General features: G+C 41.2%; 1 protein-coding gene across 3 annotated transcripts in view; it reads right to left on the bottom strand.

Annotated features, from left to right (window-relative positions):
* The window catches only part of Svil (Supervillin), a 127,041-nt gene that overhangs the window by 95,821 nt on the left and 10,404 nt on the right, over window positions 1–20,816 (bottom strand). For all 3 annotated transcript variants that reach the window (XM_017167315.3, XM_017167316.3, XM_017167317.3), the window contains exon 2: window positions 6,509–10,718. In XM_017167315.3, coding sequence (XP_017022804.1) covers window positions 6,509–10,718 — 4,210 coding nt within the window. The remainder of the gene's footprint in view (window positions 1–6,508; window positions 10,719–20,816) is intronic.

Here is a 20,816-nt window from a genome sequence, read left to right as displayed (position 1 = left end):
AGCACTCTTCCGCCGCGACAACCGACTTGTTGGAGAACTCAGCGCAAACTGAGTTCCACTGAGAAGATGAGAGACGCCTTTTTCAGAGAGTTTTCTTTTTAGCCAAGTAATATCAGGAGCGGCAGTAACTGAGATACAACCATAAAGGCAACAACATGCCAAGTCCTGAGCCAGGGAACAACAGCTGACTTATTTAGCCGGTTTTTACAAACGGCGAAGTCGAGAATATTCAGAGAGTGAGAGAGAGATTTTAGAGGAGGCTTGTGCTTCAAATCACTGAAAAAATATTCTCTTAACTTCTATAGAAAATTTTAGTTTTTATTTAAATTTGACTACAATAAGTATTTAAATATATATCAATATAAGCATTTAATAAGCTGCTATATGGGTGCAGATAATGAAGACTTCTTGAGAAGATTTTAATATTTTAAAGTAATTGTTTCTTAACAAAAATAAATACTTAGTTTTAACAAAATATTTATACCAATCTCTATTTATTGTAGGGTTTAGATATACCATGAAAAACCTCATTATAACTTGGCAATACTACTTTTTACTCTCAAGATACTCTTCGCCTTTGTCTTCCTTTCAATTCGCCGTGACCAAAGCACTTTTCTTTCTCTCTCTCATTTAACATATTTTGTTTGTACCTGCGCAGTGGACAGGACCTAAACAAAGCCCTTATATTTCTCCAACCAAAAAAATACAGAGACCCCCCTTCGCTGCCGTTAGCGTTACACTCAATAAAGCAACTATAGTACTACACAACAGGCCCCACCAAAATTGAACAAGTTGCCTCCGACTCTGCCTCTGCCTCTACCTCGACGCCACTTCCACCCTCGCGAGTTTAAAATTATGTTTGTCGAAGTTCTCGACTGTTAAATTTTGTGGCGTGCCCCCATTTTGATCAGATTGAAGAGGAGGTTTTCAGAGGGTTTTCATGGCGGGGGTAGTTAAAGGTACAGGGTGGGCTGAGGGGGAACTCCAAATTGCAACCACAACAATCTGCGCAACAGTAGCGACCGAAAACAAACGCAGCCCACACTTGACCGCATGCCAACGAGTTTGTTAGCAATCGAGACCACAAAATGTTCGCACACAGCGAAAAAATAGAGCTAATAATTGGTCATTAAATGGAGATTCGGTTTCTTTTTTGAATTAAAAAAAGTACAGATATTTTTAGATAAGAAAAAACGTTGATTTACAAAAGGTTAAAGAATTTGCAAGACCTTTTGTTCAAACATGAACACGGTTTTAGATAAGAAGCATCTGTTAGCGATAAAGTCCCAGCAGCAGAGCACGGCCTAGCACCATATCTATCTATTAATACAACCGCCACTTGAGCCTATGTAACAAGTAACCCGAAATATGACCTCCTGCGAGCGGTCTGGGTTTGTTTAAGATATGTTCTTTCGGGGTGACTGTTTGCACCCTTATCGTACTTTAAATACTTCCCACGATCGGGAACTGTCCGATGCGTGGGTCTAGAACTAAGATCTACAATGTACATTCTCATGTTAACTATATAAGCTAGGGTTTGAATGGAATAAAATCAGTTTCTTACAAAAACTCAGCAGATGAAGACTTCTTATTTATTTGGGGTTTTCACCTTTAATACTCATTTTAAAGAAATAAATAAATATCAAGGGAAAATATTTAGTAGACACGTTATATAAAAAAATATTGATATTGAATTTTTCCCTAACTGTGTCTACATACATACACATCAATTGAATTTTGCGGTGTACCATGTGGCGTATGAGTAACGCCGAAAAGGGGAACGCCCGTCGCTTGCTGCCACTGCCTGACTGTTGTCTTGCCCCGATAGTAATTATCAGGCAGTGTTGCTGGGCCCCACAAAAGGTTCTTGTCGTTGTCAATGATGCGTTACCCACTTGGACACGCCCCACATCCGCCTCCTTCGTCGCCTCCTCCAAGTGAATATCGCTCATACGCCCCCTAGGTCTTTTGTGGGGCTTCCCTACTCGGTTTGCTACGACTTCCCAGGCTCAATTTAATGGGGTTAAGTGAGTTATGATTATTTCAGTGATAGAAGCAGTAGGAGGGCGAACACATGCAGAAAAGGAACTCCGGGACTATGCATACACACACACACAGACTGTCGTGCGGTTGTTTGGTTTATTTATGGAGCTACGGAGGAGGTCCTTGGAGCGAGGCAAGGCAAGGCAAGCCAAGTCCTGGCGGCGTAGACAAAAAACAAATTAGAGCCGGGTGACATTTTTATTGCTATTTAGCCTGGTGTGCTGGCCATTGTGTATGTGTGTGTGTGCGAAAGGAGAGCAATGCTCGGCTGGCAAGGTAAATGAACTCTTTGTGACAAAAAAGGGACATTTCCTTAGCTTAAAGTTTAAAGCAAACACGAAGCCAATTTTCAATTACAATCAAGGCACTCGCAACATAAATCTTGCTGGAAAATCCCTTGGCGACAAACGAATCGAAGATTCCCGGGAATAAAAAAACTGATGGAAATAAAAGTCAGAGATTTAAAAGGGAAGGCAGATTTTAGACAGGAGGGAGTTAGGAGAAATATATATATCAATATTCCCTGGGTTCCTAGCTTAGATTACCTCTTCCATGGAAATTGTACGCCTCATTAGGCAAAAAAGGCCAAAACATAATTATGGTGAAAAGGAAAAAAAAAAAAAAAAAGCGACAGAAAACAATAAGAAAACCAGGACGACCGACCTGCAGTTGAATGTCCTTTTTATGCCACAACATGAACTCGGCGACGACGGCAAAGGAGCAACAAGAAAAGTTTCAGCAGCTCCTTGAAATTGGTTCCATTATGAGGCCACGACTTTCCCTTTTTCCCTTTGGCCAACGTAAGACGACTTTTAGCTTTAAGCTCTTTTCTTTTGCTATTTCGAAGGAAAATAAATAAATACCTTTGAGGGACCCCAAGTCTGTGACCCGCCGAGCCAGACAAATCGTAAACAGAATCTCAGCAACGCAAATACATCAGACACATACACGTTTTTTTTCTTTCTAAATAGAGCCTCCAAAAAATGTTGAACCTTTTTATTTGTTTTTGCCACTTTGTCAACTAAGTTTAAGTTAAACAAGTTTTTACGGTTTTGGGCTCTTACTAAAAAGTTTTCTCTGTATTTCTGTATTGAGTTTAAATTTGAAGACAAGGAATTTTTGGGTTTTTTCAATGAAAAAATGTTTACCACTTCTGAATAAGGTTTCTAAAAAAAATAATATGAATTTTCTTTTAAATACGTAAACGTATAGGGGTTTTTTTTTTAATAAAAAATCTATTTATAAAAAAGGTTTTTAGTTTAAAATGTTACTGACATCTTTTAGATGTTAAACTTATATTTTAAAAATAATATTTAATAACCAACTCTACATTAATTTTACACCAATGACACACCACAGCTTTTACCGCCACCTAAAAAGCTTTCAACACTTTCAACAACAAGAGCTTCAGTCAAGACACCAACCCAAACACATTTTCTGTTTTAATCATTTTGTAGAATATTACAATTTTAGTTTAAAAATACCTGTAAAAGCAGAAAATATAAAAGCAGATAATATAAATATATATAAGAAATATTCCATATTTTAGCGGTGGCAACATTAGCAACAAGAACAACAGGTATGACGTAATAAATCGATTTTTGGGTTTTAGGGAAATAATTTTGATATTTTTATTTCGAAAAAGGTTAGTCAAAATAATAATAATAATAAAAAAATATAAAAACACACACAAAAAGCAACAACAACATTTACGAAGAGAAGAAAACAAAAAGGAAAAAACGTTGAAATAATCGTATAGGTTTTTAAGTAACATTTTTATTAATCATATTATACGCTTTATTCGCTTCATGGCTTCTGCAATTAATCCATATATGTGTCTTGTAAATTATATAAACATTTAAATTATATATGCGAAATAATTAATGAATGCTACGTAAGAAACGAGTTGAGTTCGCTGTCAAACTTAAACTATTAAATTTCGAGCTGAAAATATACAAAGAGATTTTAGAAAATATATATTTCATCATTAGTATTTTGCGGTAATTGTAAATGTAAATATCTTTTTCATTTTCGAATATTGTTCTCGTATTTTTTGATGTGCTTAAACACTATAGGGGAATAGTACATATTGTGGTTAAATAATTAAATTGATTAATTATTATGGGCATAATTAGATAAACGTATAAAAATCATTGGCACAAGTTGCAGTCAAATTAACAATTAATTAAGAAATTAAATAGGAGAACACTGTGTTAAAGAATTTGCTTTTTTATAGAGAGAGCATTGATGAATGGAATACAAAAAAAATTAACAGATGGTTCGTAACATAATTGCACTTAATATAACATAGAAATTGCGAATACTTTTGGTTCTTCTGGAAATAATAGCTAAATTAATCATAATTTACATACATATACAATAATATTCCATTGCCTAATGACTAATTACTGTAAATGGAAACTTTTTAAGTGCACTTGGTGGCTGCTAAATCGACGAAGAAATGTTATAGGAAAATCATACATAATAATTCTCTTCACCGCTTCACGGTTTTCTCCTCATAATTACAATTACAAACAATAACAGGCAGCAGAGCCGCAGCAGGTACACTCTCAGGCGAGCGCAATTGCAATAATGATAATCACACCAATTACGATCAGGCACAAAGTGAGCAAATCGTTCGGCGTAATCAGGCCCACAGTGCAGGCGACAAAAACGTGCTCGAGAGTGGTCCAACCGCCGCGGGTTGCTCCAGCCGCCGCCGCCGCCGCTGCATCTACAGGTGCTCCAAGCCTTTGCACCTCTCGCACCTCACCAAAAACGGACAGTGCCTTGGAGCTGGTCGTTGGCTGTTCATCATCAGCAGCATTGTTATTATCATCATTAGCTGGAGGAGCTTCCCTCGCCGGAAGTCCTTTGCGACAATGTATCTGCGTCTCAGTTACATCGCTGCTACTGCCACTGCCACTGCCCTGGCCTGCCTCATTACGTGCTAAAGTATCCTCATCATCATCATCATCATCATCCACTTCCTTATTCGATTCGGTGGCGGCTTCTCCTTCTTTTTCTTGTTTTCGTTCTGGTTTCAATTCCTCCTCGGCCACTTGGGTTTCGTAATTCAATTTCACCTCGGAAATGCTCAGGTTGAGGGCAGGGGTCTCGTAAACGATGCTCTTGCGACGGGAGATTGGCATAACCGAGTCGCATTCGTCCGCTTCCAGTTCATTCAACTGATCAAATGAGGTTTCGTTAAGTTTACTTTCGTCAAATTGGGATGCGTCAAGTACTAAGCTTACTAAACCGTTTAAAGAAGTTTCGTTTAAAGGACTTTCATTCAGTTGGCTTTCGTCAAGCTCTGTTCTCTCAAATTCTGTTTCGTCTAGATTTATGCTCTCCAAACCATTCAATGAAGTTTCTTCTAGTTCCGATTCTTCCCTAGGAATTTCACTAATATCCAACTCATCTAGCTCATCAAAGGAAGCCTCTAGCATTCTTCCTATTAATTCAGATTCGTCAAGTCCAAAATCTAATTCGTCAAAGGCGGAGACTTCAAGCAAGCTTTCATTAACTTCTATGGTGGCAATACTAGTATCAGTTATTTCGCTGGAAGTGTAGCGAAGCAAGGACTCAGTGGTTAGATTGTACACCTCTTCGCTAAGACTAACAGTTTCGTTAAGTTTTAGTTCTGATTCTTCTGCCCCGAGAGACTCTTCATCAACTGTATCCTCACTACTCTGCCTAGCAATCCCAGAACTACCTTCATCTAAAGTTACGTTCAGTTCTAGCTCTTCCCTTAGACTCTCCTCCAGCTCTTCTTCGGTGGGAAGTGGAGGAAAGTCTTCTTCCCTAATAGAAAGTGGAATCTCCACACACTCGGTATCTGTCTGCTCGTCATCCGTGGACTCCGAGGCACTGATCGAGACCTCAGAAACGTAGTGCTCCCTGACCTCAAAGCGACTATTGTAGCTGGTTTGCAATTCCAACGAAGCATTCGCATGACTGGGAACCAAAGGGTAATCTGTGAGGCTGACATTACCCGAATCCGGATTAGAAGATGTCTCTTCCAGCGAACTCAACGAATCGAACTGGGTTAGACCGGGATTGGAACTACCTTCGGGCAGTAGACACGCCTCTCCCTCTTCCTCGGCATCTGCATCATTATCTCGATCCATAACAATGCGAATTTGGCTGGCATAAATCCGATTAAAATTCGGCGACAACTTCAACGAGCTGGACTCCTCCTGCTCCTGTTCCGGGATCGTCTCTAGCTTATAACTATGGCTACTACAGGAGCTAGCACTATCGTTAGAGGTTGGATGGGTATGGGTGTTGGAGTTGCTAGTAGTAACATCAAGTTGAACATTCAAAACGGGGTTAGTAGCGCTATTAGCTGGATCGAGCTGGGCGGGATTAGTAGCAGTAGCAGTGGCAGTGGCAGTGGCAGCAGATTCGGATTCAGGCGAACTCGGATTCGGGGCCTCGGTGGCGTTGGGATCGTCTCCGTTACCTGTGACGTTTGTCGTTAGCCTGCTGCCGCTACGATGCTTCGGATGCTCTTCGATGCCAAAGATGGCGGCCAGCTCCTCGCTGGAGTTGTACTGTGACGGCGATGAGGTGGCGGAGGAGCATGAAGCTCCACGCTTCCTACGCTCGCCCACCGGCGTCAGCTGCAGCGGCGGCGGCGATAATGATCCACCACCCGAGGCGGTTGGATGCGATGAGGACTCCTGCTGACTGCTGAGATTATTAGTGGTGTTACTACTGATCGTCGTGCTCATCGTGTCCGTGCTGATGGTGGTGCTCTGCGGTGTGGACTGGCCCTCGTACGAGGTGGTGCTGAAGGTCTTGATCGGATCGGTGCTGGGTGCATGGCAGTCGCTGCTCTGCGACTTGATATAGTCGCTGGAGGAGTACGGATTGAAGGAGGTGATGCTCGAGGAGAGCGGTCGGCTGGCGCGCGAAGGGCTCGACGACTTGGCCAAACAATCGCTGCTCGAGCTGAACGAACTGGCGGTGGTGCTCACATTTGGTGGGAAGCTTCCGCTGCCGCTTCCACTGCCGCTGGTCAAACTGGGAGCGGTCGTGCGCTGATCATCAGTGGTATGGGTGGTATTGGGGGTCGAAATCGATCCTGATCCCGTGGAGCTACTGCCCTTGGCCTGGCGCTCGCACTCCTGCATGATCTTGTCAATCTCCTCGAGCGTCTGGCTCTTGCCGGCGGCGCGATTCTCTGGAACGGGACAAACGAGAGTGGCATCACCCGGCGCGTTGGTGATGTGGCTGTTGGTCATATTACAGGTGTCCACCAGGTTGTCGTAGTCCGGATTGGCCAGTTCGCTCAGCTGGCGCATGCAGCGCCTGGCTATATGCTCGATCTTGTCCGACTGTATGGGATCCAGTTTCTTGATGAGATGCGGCATCACGAGCTGCTCTCCGCTGGGCAGAGTTTTGGTGGTCTGCTTCACCTGGAGAGCCTCGTGGACAATCACTGGAGGCTCAGTGGTCACAATATCCTTGAGTATCTTCTCGCAAACGGCATTGGCCGCCTCGGAGACTTCGTCAATAGCCCGGATGAGCTTGCCCTCCTTATGCAGCTTCCGCGGTGGCTTCTCTTGTGGCTCCTGATCCTCCTCTTGGCCTGCATCGGGCAGCGTGTCCAACAGCATCTGGCCACAGCGCTTGGCCGCCTCAGAAACTGCCTCGATTTGCTGCAGTTCCTCCTCCAATCTCTGCTGCTCCGCATTTAACTTGGGTCTCGCAGCCGTAATCAATGCCTCCTTGCGGAGTTCGTTGAGTTCGTGGCTCAGCTTAATGCTGCTGGCCTGCGCATCCTGGGCAATCTTGTTGAGAGCATCATCCATCATAGTCGGTTCCGGCGAAAGACTCTTACGAGGAGCTGGCACTGGCGCCGCTCGCGGTGACTGATGATCTTCTTTGGTCAGGAGACGCTCTGGCAGCTGGGCGATTGCTCCACCCTGACTGGGATGACGGAAGGGTATGGGATGATGCTTCCTGGCCAGATCCAGCTCCTCATCCTGCGCCTTAAGCTTGCGCAATAAGTCCAGTGTGGCTGGTACATCATCCGCTTCACCCTGAAGATTGGACATGCTGCCGGATCTCTCCAAGTTCCGCGTCAGCTCAATGTAACTATTTAGATCTCCGCCAGATGGTTTCGCTGCATCCCTTTGGATCAGGTTGTAAATGTTGGCCGACTGCGTCCTTGTAGCCCGCTGCTTTTTCTGCATGGGATACACAAAGCTGGACTTGGGTCCCGGCGGATCCTTGCGCAGGGCACGCACAGCCAGATCATCCTTAACAATGTCCGGGGAGTTGGTCTTCTTTTTGACCCTCACAGGCTCCACGTGGAGATAGTCAGATTGGGGAGCAGGCACAATGGGACCCACTGGGATGCCAAAAGGTGGCTGCTTCTCCGAGGATCGATGCTGGAGATTGGCAAGCTGCAGGTTCCTAAAGGCCACATCGTCTCTAACGGGATCGGGTTCGCCAGTCGGTGAATCTTCGTCCTCGTACTCATCGGCATGCGCCAAGGCGAACTTCTCAAAGTCACTGGGCGTGGGCACTCGCATCTTCGAGATCATATCCAGCTTGGGTTCCGCCTTGGGTTCAGCTGGTTCTGTAAGTCCCAGTGACTTGTAGATGGCCTCCAGTTCGTTGATGGCCTCCTCCAGATTGGCTGGCTTTTTCCGAGGGAAGTACACGGGCGGTGGTGGAGCTGTGGCGGGAGTGCAGCTCAGTTTACGCTCCGGATAGACAGTAGCCGGTGCCTGCTGATGCTGCTCTCGCTTCTCGGCCACATACTCCTCGTACTTGTTGGGCAAATCCTCGCCAGATCTCCTGTTCTGATAGTGATGTGGCATGGAGTTGGTCTTGTGGACATCGCGATGACGAATCTCTACATAGTTCTGATTCTGACCAGACTCCAAACTAGGCTTGATGTGCAGGCTACCGCAAATTATGTTGTTATCCTGGTCACTTGGAGAAGTATTTACAGGTGGAGGAACACTCCTCTTGGGCTTCTGCACCTCGGAGTACATGGGCATGGGATAACTCCTCAGTTCGCTTAGTCGTGAGCTGGAAAAAGAACGCGGCTTGGTCAGAAGCGGCTGCGACTGTTGCTGCTGCTGAGGAGCGGGACTGGGCGTGGCTAGGCCACTCTTGGAGGTTCTCAGTATACCACTGGAAGCTGGTACTCCTCCTCCCCTTTCGTTATCCAGTCTCCCCGTATCCATCATGTGTATGGGCTTCCTTGAGCGAGGCGTTGCATCGGCCACATAATGGAAATCAATACCATTCGGCAGGGATTGCTTGCCGGGATGGGCATTCCGCTCAGAACGGGTGATGAAGCGTCGATGGTGCGGCTGCTGGACCGGAGCACTGGCTATCGAGGAACTGGGCTGGGAGTTGAGCGAGTGCACCGACTGATAGTGCGGCGGCTGCCAAATGCGATCGTCGGACACACAGCGACCGCTGTGATCGAAGGCATACGACACGGGTCGCAGATCCCCAGAGCTGGAGCCGATCTGGAGACCCGATCCCGATCCACCCACATGCACACGCCTCAGAGGATCCCTGGGCGGTGGTGGCGGCGGCAAGGGTTTGCTCTGCATCCTTCCACTCAAATTCTGCAAATGTATGTGACTGTCGTAGCTGATGCTTCGCTTTCCATCGCTCTGCATCGAGTTCTGTAGGTTTTTCTGTGGCTGCCACTGGACATAGCCACTGGCGGGTGGGTTCGTCGTTGGCTGGTAAATGGACAGGGGCAGGGGCTGCGTCTTGTACCGCTGCTGCTGTTGCTGGTGATGCTGTTGCGGGACAACGACTGGTGCTCCTCCATGACTCTGTTCCCCATCGCGGGATAATCTCTTGTAGTAACGCTCGTTGCGAGCTGCTCGACTGCGTCGACTCTGTCCTGGAGCCATGGAACCCATATGAATGCTCTCATCGCTGCGGTACTTAGAGAAGGTGGAAGAATTTAGCGATATCAGCTCCTCCTCTGCTCCACTAGAGTTGCCCACTCCAAGTGGCTTGGGACCACCTCCTCTCTGCGCGGAGCGGGATTTATGTTGGTGATGATAGCCATTTCCCTGCGGTTGTTGCATTAGCAGTCTCCTGTCCAGGGAGTTGCTGGATCGCTGGTAATATCCCGGCTGGTTTTGGTAGTACGGTTCCGGCTGTATGGTTTCCACGGGCAGGAAGAACTCGTTATCGATGGGCTGCGGCGGATGCGGTGGCGCCTGCTGTGGATTGACCACAATGTGATCGAATCTGTTGCTGCTGCTACGCGAAGATCCCTTATTTCCATGCTTGGCCTTCGGTTTGCTGGCTGACTGACGCTGGGCGGGCACAAAACCCGCCTTGCGATCCTCCTCGCTGGAGGAGGCACTTTCCGCCTCCTTCTTTTTGCGGAAAAGTCTTCCAAAAGACCATTTCTGTTTGCCGGAAAGCTGCTGCGATGATCCGCCAATGCTGTGATTGCTGTGATTGCCTCTCAGTCGATCCATGTCCTCTTCCTGATCCTCCTGCTCCTCTGGGTTGTGGATAAGGTGCTGGTGATGATGGTTATGGCTGTGTATATCCGCTGTAGTTGTGGTGGTGATCACCTTCGAGTCGTGATCGTCGGTGCTGTTGTTCCGGTCATCGGTCAGTTGAAGCTCCCGGGGAAGCGGCAGTTGTGGCCGCCAAGTTGTCTGGACAGTCTGTAAAAATAAAGGAGAGAAATGAGTTTAGTTTTGTTATTTATGGTTTATTTTAAAGAATATTTATTATATAATATGCAATGAAGAATAATTATTATAATTTGTTAAAGAATACAGTTCCCATGAAGAACTTCCCTAGAAGCCTTTCTTTTGTATTTAAATTTGAGCTCTTAGGTTTATTTTCTTAACTAAACTCAACTATAACTCAAGTTGTCTCTCTATTCCTCTTTATATATAAATATTTTCTCATTTTTCATACCCCAGTCAAGATAAATGCTTGTTTTATTTGCTCTCCTGATAAGATGCCGCGCTAACTTGTCCCAAAGGCAACGAGATAAGCACAATCCAGTCGGCCTTTAACGTTCACGAGGTCTCAGTGTTTTACGACCTCACGTCGCTCACACATTTACATGACAACCAGAAACATATATATATAACGCCATCTGATATATTGAGGGTCGTTGTTCTCTAAAAGATCATCTAACTTGAATCTCTCTGTCAACCTGTCAGGTTAAAGTTTCTCTTCTCTCAGCGCTTTTTTTGCAAAAAGAGAATTTGCATATAGCTCCCACGTGAATTTCGAGAGCGGAAACAGCTCATTTTCCTTACAATTTGGATACTTAGCGTTGTACTTAGAGACAAGATTTCTAGATAAAAGCTCTTATCAGTCTTATAAATAATACATGATGTATTGTACTGGGTCTCTTGGAAGCAATTGAGCAAATTTACTTATGATCCATCAGAACCTGTTTTTCGTTTTTCTCGGAAACTATTTAATCTTATCTGAAATTCCCTCATTTGCCAATTGAAAAGCCCGGCAAACAAACGCAGAAAACTAATTAAATTAATGAAATTTTACGGCCTGCAATTCAAATTCAATTTCCATTTCAGTTTCAAATTTGTTTTCTTTTTTTGTTTCGGTTTTTTTTTTTTTTTTTTTTTTTGTCTTGCGCGGATATTAAACGAAAATAAACCAAATTGCGTGTGAAATTCGACATATATATAATATTTGTTTATACCAAAAAGCTCGGAGCAATTGGGTTAATTTTGGTATCTGGAGGCATCATTTCCGCCGGCTGACGCCATTCCAAATGGCAGAGGAGGAGATCTCTTGATCTCTTTGGGGCGAAAATGAGGAAGAAGACCCAATCCCAAAAGGGTTACACTTGCTGCTCGAAGTATTTGTAAACAAATAATGAGTGGAAACATAGGATTATGCTCGTGTCGAATGACATTCGATATATCTATATGGTTGGCATCTGGTATCACGGCTCACTTGAGATTGTCATTGAAAAATATGGCTAATAAAGCCCAATTGTTCCATCTGGATCGCTTTCTTAGCTTAAATTGTCGAATCAATAAAGATATTCCGAAATTTCCATGACCGTTCTATATCTATTTACCAGATGCATTCAAAGTCTCGTAAAATAAAATGTGGAAGATATTTTTTAAACGTATTTCAACAAGTTCCTAAAACACATGTCGTCTTGCAGTCATCACACATTCCGTGAATCACTTGTCAACTTTGATTTACGTTTTGGAAAACTATGTGTAAGACTTTCCCAACAAATTTGTGAGGTCTTTTTTTGTTTGTCGACTGAAACACACGTAGAATTTTGTATTAAAAAAAGAAATCCCTTTGAATTCTATCTAAAATTCGAAGCTATAGATAGTCGGGGATTTTGCAAAGTAGCTTTTCGGAAAGAAATTGGTCTAGACTTTCTGGAAAAACCATTTTACCCTTCTAGCTTTAGTTAATTGTCTCCAAAATATAATAATAATAATATAAACTATATTTATGTAAATTACATAGCAAATTTCTTCTGAGGGGTTGGGGAAATTTATGGTGTTCTAAACAGCTGCGTAATGTCGGGCAATGTGCCAGTAAAAATTTCAGACTGACTAAGAGATGGCCAGAACAAATCACTCATACGCAATGCCGTACAAACAACAATAGGAACCAACACACATATCAAACGTGCGATTGGATCTCTGGGGGAGAACTATAAATAACACAGACAACTCCAGCTGCAAAACCGAAATAAGATGCCCCAAACTCAAATGGCAAATCCTCGAAAATAAAAAAACCGAACCAAAAACTACTACTCGCAAAATGAGAAATATTTGGGAAAAAACTTATAAATAAAACAGACTTCAAAAAGTACAATTTCGCGCGATATATAGAGGTGTACTCGTAGTACTAAGTTCCGATCCGATGCGATCCCGATCCGCCACGAGCACTCGCGCTTGCTAGACTGATGATTATGGCTAAGGAAAAACTTTCCGAGAAGATTGATTCGTAAAAGCTCCAAGAAGCTCACCCTCCCCAAAAAGGGGCCCAAGAGTGGGCACAAAACTTAAGAGAAACTGTGCCGCGCCAAAGGGATGGAGATTGATTCCCAAGAGAACTCTTCAAAAGGGATTATGTTTGTCCCTAGGCATAGTTTTCAATTAAGTAAACAGAAAGCCTATACTAAAATTGATTTCGTATACGCCCTTTCCAAATCACGATCATTAAAAGTGTATTACGAAGTCATTGAACTTTTATCCCTGCCCCGCGGGGGCTTTTAATTAAGATCGAAAATACAGACAATTCAATTAAGTGCGAGAAGGGGGAGAAAACTCTTTGGGTGAAGGCAGTTCGTTCAGTCATTCAAACCGCCTCCAAAAATATATATCGCATATAGAAACATTCATATAAGTCACCTTTTGTCGGCCGATTAACACGCTCATTAATGTCAGGCAAAAGGAGGAAAAAATTCGTATTCGTAACCAAACTTCTGGTTATGAATGTGTCCTACCAAAAATAGCACCTCTATAATGCTGATCGAAGATGCTCCACTTGTGTCAAATAAATATGTCCAAATGATTCACAATTATCTCTCTGAAAGGTAGGGAAAATGTTTAGACAGCCCACAAACTATGCGGAAGATCTATAGAGGAACAGCGGCGAAAAACTAAAGTGCACTCGAAAGTGGGTGAAGTGAATTCCATCTAATTATAAACCGGCATTTGCTATATATATATATAGTACAGTTTAAAATCCGACAGATATGGGTCACACTTCTCTCTACAGCGAGAGGAACTACCTGAGAAATCCCCCGACTAACCTTGGCTGCGCTCTGCTCCATCTAGAAGCTTTAATAAAAAATTTATTTCAATTGGTTTCGCTAATTCGCATTTTGGCAGCTGTGTGTGAAGTTAATGAACTGAAACCGGCAGGCAGGCAAATATAAAAATACTCATAACATGTGTATATAACACAAGTTTTAATTGCAAGTTTAATGACTTCAATTTAATATTGGACTTCAAAGAGATTTATTCAGTGTAGATGAAATCCCGGGAGGGATCTATCTGATCTACTGGCTGTATTTATAAACGTGACAGCGCCAGAGTAAAGCAAAGTTTGAATGCCGTTTTAAGTATCTGCCACATCCGCTTGCGAAAGTATCTTAAAAAGAAGTTGAAATACCGGCGAAAAAATATCTGTGTCAGAGCAGAAAATCCCCCAAGCTTATCACACACATTATGCAAAAGAGTCGAGGCTGCGAAGAATTAAGAAATTTTGGCTTGGAACTGAAGTTTTGAGGCTCTGAAGCCATGTCGGTTTTGGACAGAAACAAGTGGTTGGGCTCTCTGGCACCACTTCTAATTCATTCGGGATGGCACCGAACAAACGAATGTCTCTGTCTTTGCGGTTGCTGCGGCTCTTTGAGCATGCATAATCTATATGCAGAGTGAGAAATATCACAGAAAAATGTCTAGAAAGTGAATAATATAATCATTTAAGAACTCAGAACGGGATGTTTTGGGAACAGATACAATTATTATTATTAAATTAGGTATAACTCATTTTGAAACCATATTATGTAAGCTTTTTTGGAGTTTTATTCAATAACTTGTCTTTGAATAAAATTAAAACAATGTTTTATTAGTTCAAATAAACTGTGAATTCATTCTAAATTCATATAAAGAAAGATTTTATTTTAAGATAAATTATTTATATACGAATATCTAAAATACCTATTATTATTATTATTATTTCTCTCAATGTATACTTCTTTCTCGCCTCAAGAACTAGGGGGGGTCAATAACACACCACAAAACGAACCATAGAGTTGGTCAGCTGGAAAAATGAAAAACTTCAGGGAAATACTTCTGGGGAAAAACTCGCCCCCGCAAGTTCTGTGTATGTTTCAGTTTTATTATTATTATTTATGCACAGCACGTGTTGCATTTCTTCGGTTTGCCTGCAACTTGCAACTTGCAGCCGGAGTGTGTGCTGTGTGTGTTTGTTTATCCAGACAAAGCTAATGACTAGTGCGTGATATTGTTGATGTTGATGTTGAATGTGTTGCCATATTCCCATTGTTGATTATGCCTTGCGTGAGTGAATCCCGGGAAGGGTGAGGATAACAAGGGAGTATCATCGTTTTACATATTGAACCAGGAAGTACGCTTAGGCTAACAACAACATTTTTTCGTTGGCTTTTCTAATTATGCATATATATTTTTTTGGTAATTTATTATGTAAAAACGTAAGCCGAAGAAAATGTGAGAATTTGTTATGCTGATATGGTAATATTTTTTGAAAGGGTTTGGACAGCTTAAGTACTTGGAGAACTCTTTCTGTGATTAATGATGGACTTGCATAATTTTCTTATAGTTTACTATCTTAATTTTTAAAGCTCCCTTTTTTTAGAATTTTTTCCGTGGCACAACTTTATTTTTTAATATCTAATTTAATCTTTCTTTATAAAAATACAACAATTTCCTAAACTTACTTTCATTCCTGCCTTTAATTGCTTAACCCAATTATTTTAAATTGTTATAATTTTCACCCAAAAGCAATTTTCCACTTCAGCTAGACAATATAAATTTTTTGTTTAAAAATTTCTTCATACCATAAATTCAGCAAACATTTTTTTCGTTTCGAAATTTTTGCTCTGCTCTCCGCAAAAACAAAAACAACAACTTTAACAGACCATGAAAACGAAAAGCAATTTTTGAAAGCAGCCACAGGCGGTGCGGCAGCATGGCGGCATAAAAAGTGTTTTTTAATTTTGTGGCTGTAATTTCATATGAAAATAAAAATTCTGCGTAGCCCCAGCATACAAAAATATTTTGCATATTTAAGCGTAGGCCAGCACTCACAAAAATATAAACAAGAAAAACAAACAGAAACTATACGCTTTCGTTTTCCAAATGTCGTCGTCGCCGACGGACGTTGAACTTTTCTCCAAGAAACACACCAGCTTGACACGGAGATCTCTGTGGGCCTCTCTGATCGCATTGGTTTACACTTTACCTTTCCGGGGTGTTATTGTTATACAAAAACCGCCGACTGACTTTCACTAGACGACTGGACGTCATTAATTTTCACCCAAATTCGAGTGTGAGCCAAAGAAATCAGCTTCCAAAACACATGTAAATCGATTTTTAATTGCTTCCAAAAAAATGTGTGTCTGTGTGCGTTTCATAAGGCCGCCCTGGGAAAAACTAACAAGCAAAGTGTGTATATTTAAATGTATGAAAATTATTTGTCGGATTATAAGATCCACAGAGATTGAATTGGAAAGCCGGCTAATTTGTAGCGTTTAGTTGGGTTTGCCTATTGATAGGGAACGCACACACACAATCGAATTTGCATAATTACGCGAATATCTGTGTTTGCGTAAGCTTATGTTATTCGATAGGGAATCGTGGTCGTGGGATTTGGGGATTTCATTTTTTTAAGGTTTTCTGTTGAATGAAATCTTATGCGGAGCAAGGCAACAGGTTGATGGCTCAATCGTTGCTGAAGAGCTTCGTTTTTTAAGGTTTAATTAACGGTTATGAGAATGTAAAAAGATGCGCCTAATCAGTCAATCAATTTATCTGGCTTATAAATTGATAAAGGAGAGTCAAGTTTATTCAAATCAAGTTGTTCTGGCTTTTAGGCCTAATTTAACAGATTGAAAATACCAGTTTTTCTTAAAGAATAATTAAGATATACTATTTAACATAGTTCTTGACAGTTTAAAATGTTGTATATCTTGGTTTATTGTTTATTTTGTGAGCTGTCAGGTTTATTTAAATTAAATGTTACTGGTTTTTTAAGGTTGATCGATAAGAACGTCTACATATATAGTAAAATCTAAGCCTCTCTTAGCTATAATAACAACCTACTGTTTTTGAATATATATAAAGGCTTCTTTAGAGTTTTGTTTAATCAGTGGAAATTGTATAACTTTATTTTTTAACCCTCTACCATTTACATTTCAATTGAATTCATTTGCTTCTTCAATTAGCACCTCAGAACCAAACATAAGTTGAGTTTTTTGAAGTCAATCCAATCGATTTTACGCTTCAATTTGGCTGTTAAAATTAACGCCTAGGTCTGCTTCTTTTACTATTTATTCAAGAAATTCTAAAGACAATTTTTTTTTTATGGTCACAGAACAAAAGTCTTTGAAAATCTTGCGTAAAAGTTTGTTTGGCTTTGCGTGGGTAGTGAATGAAGTCGTATAATTTTTATGATCTTAGGGAAAACTCCATTAAAGACTCCAGGGGAAAAAGACTTTTAAACAGACACAAAGCCTGATCTTTGTTACAGTTCTCAGAGCGGAACATTTAACTGCAACAATGCATTTTTTGCACGCCTTTTTTAAGTCGTTTCAGGCAGTTCAACTTGTTTTTTCCCGAGATTAACAAGCCATTAACGCGTCGCGAATACTTGTCAGACCCCGGGGACCTTGACCCAGCGATCTGTATACAACAAAGAAAGGGTTTTTTAAGGGGGGAAGAGAGTGGCTTTGAGTTCGTTTACCAACTTCAATGCCAAATTGGGGTGTATACCGGAATTAATTATGAATTATGAAGCTTGAGGCGCACTTGTTAAAAAAAATCATACACATGTGTGTACATATAACACGAGAAAAACGTGCATCTTCTTGCGCTATCCAGCTATTTCCGTAATATAGTATTTCTCTGGCTTGAAAATGGCTTTTGCCATGGCCCACAAAAACCAAAAATTCACATCATCATTTTTGTTTATAATGCGTATGTACGTACAAGCACACAGAAAAATTGAGCGGCAGCCAAAATGATGAGATGTTCGTGATTTTTTTTGGAGGTGTGTTTTTGTAGGGGAAGATGAATAGATTCCATTTTAACTAATGAAAAACAATGATCAGTTCAAGGGCACAGCAAAAAAATACAAGAAAAACAAACTAAATAATAAGGGAAAAATATTCATTAAATTAAATTGCTTTTAAAAATATTGATACATAATAATAAATCTTGCAAAATTATTATTAAGTGAGATTCATGGAAAATAAGTAACCATAGATTGACATTTTTAATAGCTTAAATAATTTTGTAGTTTTATTTATTTATGTGTTTTTATTTTTCAATAAATTGCTTTCAGCATTTTCTGAGCATATGTGTGCTTTTCTTCTAATTCAATTTTCTTCTATTTTTTGACAGCCGAAAAGTTAAGTAAAAAGCTAAAATAAATATATATGTATGACTTTTGGCACAAGACAAAATGTGCAAAATTTAGAAATATACATATATTTTATATGTATGTGTCGGAGATATCCGTTATTTAATTTAACCGTAGTCGAGCCAGCGAGTTCTGTTCGCCTGCGCAGTCAAATCGAATCTGTCATCACGCCACTTTTCCTGTGGCCCTTTCACCTTTTCTTACTTTTCACTCAGATGTCATTCCTAGACAATCTCAAGCTGTCTCTCTCATTCTCTCCTATTGTTGCGACAGACGAACAGACCTCACTCAGTAACACTCCTGTTACCGACTCAACTGTCATTGCGCCTGCGCGCCAGCGACACCTACAGGGCTACCAATACCTGAGCATGCCGAATAACTCTGTTGCCATAGCAACAAGCTTTCCAAATTTGCACTTAGCAACCAACTCGCCGACACGGCCATCCTGACAATTCACGCGTCCTCGCGTGACGTGTCTTCTAATAGCTCTAAACATAACTGTCATTTATCATTCTCTCTTTTTTCTCTCTTTGGTCTCAACTTAACATTTCATTTTATCTGTTTTATTCATGTCAAATAAGCTTTACTTTTATTTCTTCTCGCCACTTCATTCTCTTCTCGTACCAAATCTGTATCTTCTTTCTCTGCTCGTACCACAACTCTTACTCAACATCTCTTCATCAATTTATACAGGCTCTTGCTGCACACTTTGCAACGCTCACACGCACCTCTTGCGTCACGGTCTCTCTGGACCCTCACAGCCTTATAAATGATTCCACCAACGAGTGCCTCAGTCGGCGATCTCTCGCTTACACTTCTAGTGTCTTCAAATGTTAGTTTGGCAGGATAACCTTTCGAAACCATAGAGTACAAGCTCTTTTCGTATTTCAAAAGGCTCCGCTTCACATATTCTGACCATAGGAATAAAGTAGGCCCTGTTTCATGTGATCCGACACGGCCTTCCTGACAAATCACACGTCCTCGTGTGTTAACTTTAAATCACAGTATTCTAAAATTTCGGTACTCGTTACATTTTATTGTCAACAAACATTTAATTAATTTTCTAAACATAAGTATTGAGGCATTTAGACAAAATAAGCATCTTGGTTTCATGATAACATAACAAATTACATCTTCATTTTAATCATAATTTACAATTCAGACTTCTCTAATTACATAGCTTTATCAACTGGTGTATTTCCTTTTACACCCACATACTGACCCCCGCCATAACAATTCCTTCTGTTATGGTGCGGTCTCCACTGACCCCCGCCATAACAATTCCTTCTGTTATGGTGCGGTCTCCACTGACCCCCGCCATAACAATTCCTTCTGTTATGGTGCGGTCTCCACTGACCCCCGCCATAACAATTCCTTCTGTTATGGTGCGGTCTTTATATCCCCTCTTGGGATTCCAAGGCATCAACCGTGCCATCCATATCATCATTCCCCACATGGGAATCAGACGCATCTCCACTTGAGTCGTCTAAATCTTTATCAATCAACGTGATTGCTTATTTGTCTATTTGGCAATGCCCTCAAAAACTCATGCGCATACTTATAAGTTCTTTTGCTTGTTAAGGATTTTAAAATGTACCGATTTCCATCTTCATTTCTTTATCTCTTTCTTTCTCCTCTCTCTCATTCGTAACAATTTCAATTTCCAATTTATCCATTTTAAGTTAATCTTGCCTTAACAAAATTGTGCTCTTACTTCCATAATTTTACCGAACCGGCATAACGTAACTTTAAATTTCTCTTTCTTTATACTTTTCTCTGTGTCATGTGGTGGTATCAAGCCCAAAGGGTGGGTCCGATTGGCATCTCTTAAGGGCTTGCATTGGTTGCACTACTAACTGTGCAGTTCGCCGCAAGTTGCACCCCGCCAAGAGCATCTTCCCATCACCTCTGCGGTCCTGGTATCCAGCCAGATGACTACTTTACAACTTTACACATGATACAATTTTCAACAATCTTTAAACTTAGTCATTTCCAACAATTCTGATAAATATTGCTGAGTCTATTTTTTCCAATCCAAACACATAACGGATTTATAACCTTGATTAATAACTATCCAACAAAATTTAAGGGACACTACTGGCAGATAACATTGCCTCACACCTCTCTGTATTCTTTAAAATCCCTCTTCGTAACTCAAGTTAATTTCAATTATTTTTAGTTGTTTATATACCAATAAATCCTGAATCCTGAAGTTGATCAGTCGGTCATTTGAGATTTCCATTCTAAGTTCAGACGTTTTTCTGTCAATTTATTTTTATTTATCGGAGTTAAATCAGTCATGTGAATTCTGGACACAAAAAGAATTCCACAATTGCCTTGCGCTTTCTCTTCCTCTACTCTATGATGCACTTCAGTTAATTTTTTTTTTGTTTAGAAATGATTACATCTGCAATAAGTATAGACTACAAACTCTCATCTGAGCAAACAATGCCAAAAATGTCAGAATAATTGCACGCCAACCAATATTTCCAATTCATACAAAGGCTACTTGGACTCCACAAGACACATAGTTCTACCAATATATCCACCAACATAAGGGTCTCCATTAATTAGGTGTATTAGCATTGGACCATATCCACAAGAGCTTATAT

The sequence above is a fragment of the Drosophila kikkawai genome, chromosome 3L, assembly GCF_030179895.1.
Source record: "Drosophila kikkawai strain 14028-0561.14 chromosome 3L, DkikHiC1v2, whole genome shotgun sequence".
NCBI lineage: Eukaryota > Metazoa > Arthropoda > Insecta > Diptera > Drosophilidae > Drosophila > Drosophila kikkawai.
This window is presented reverse-complemented; position numbering and strand designations above follow the sequence as displayed.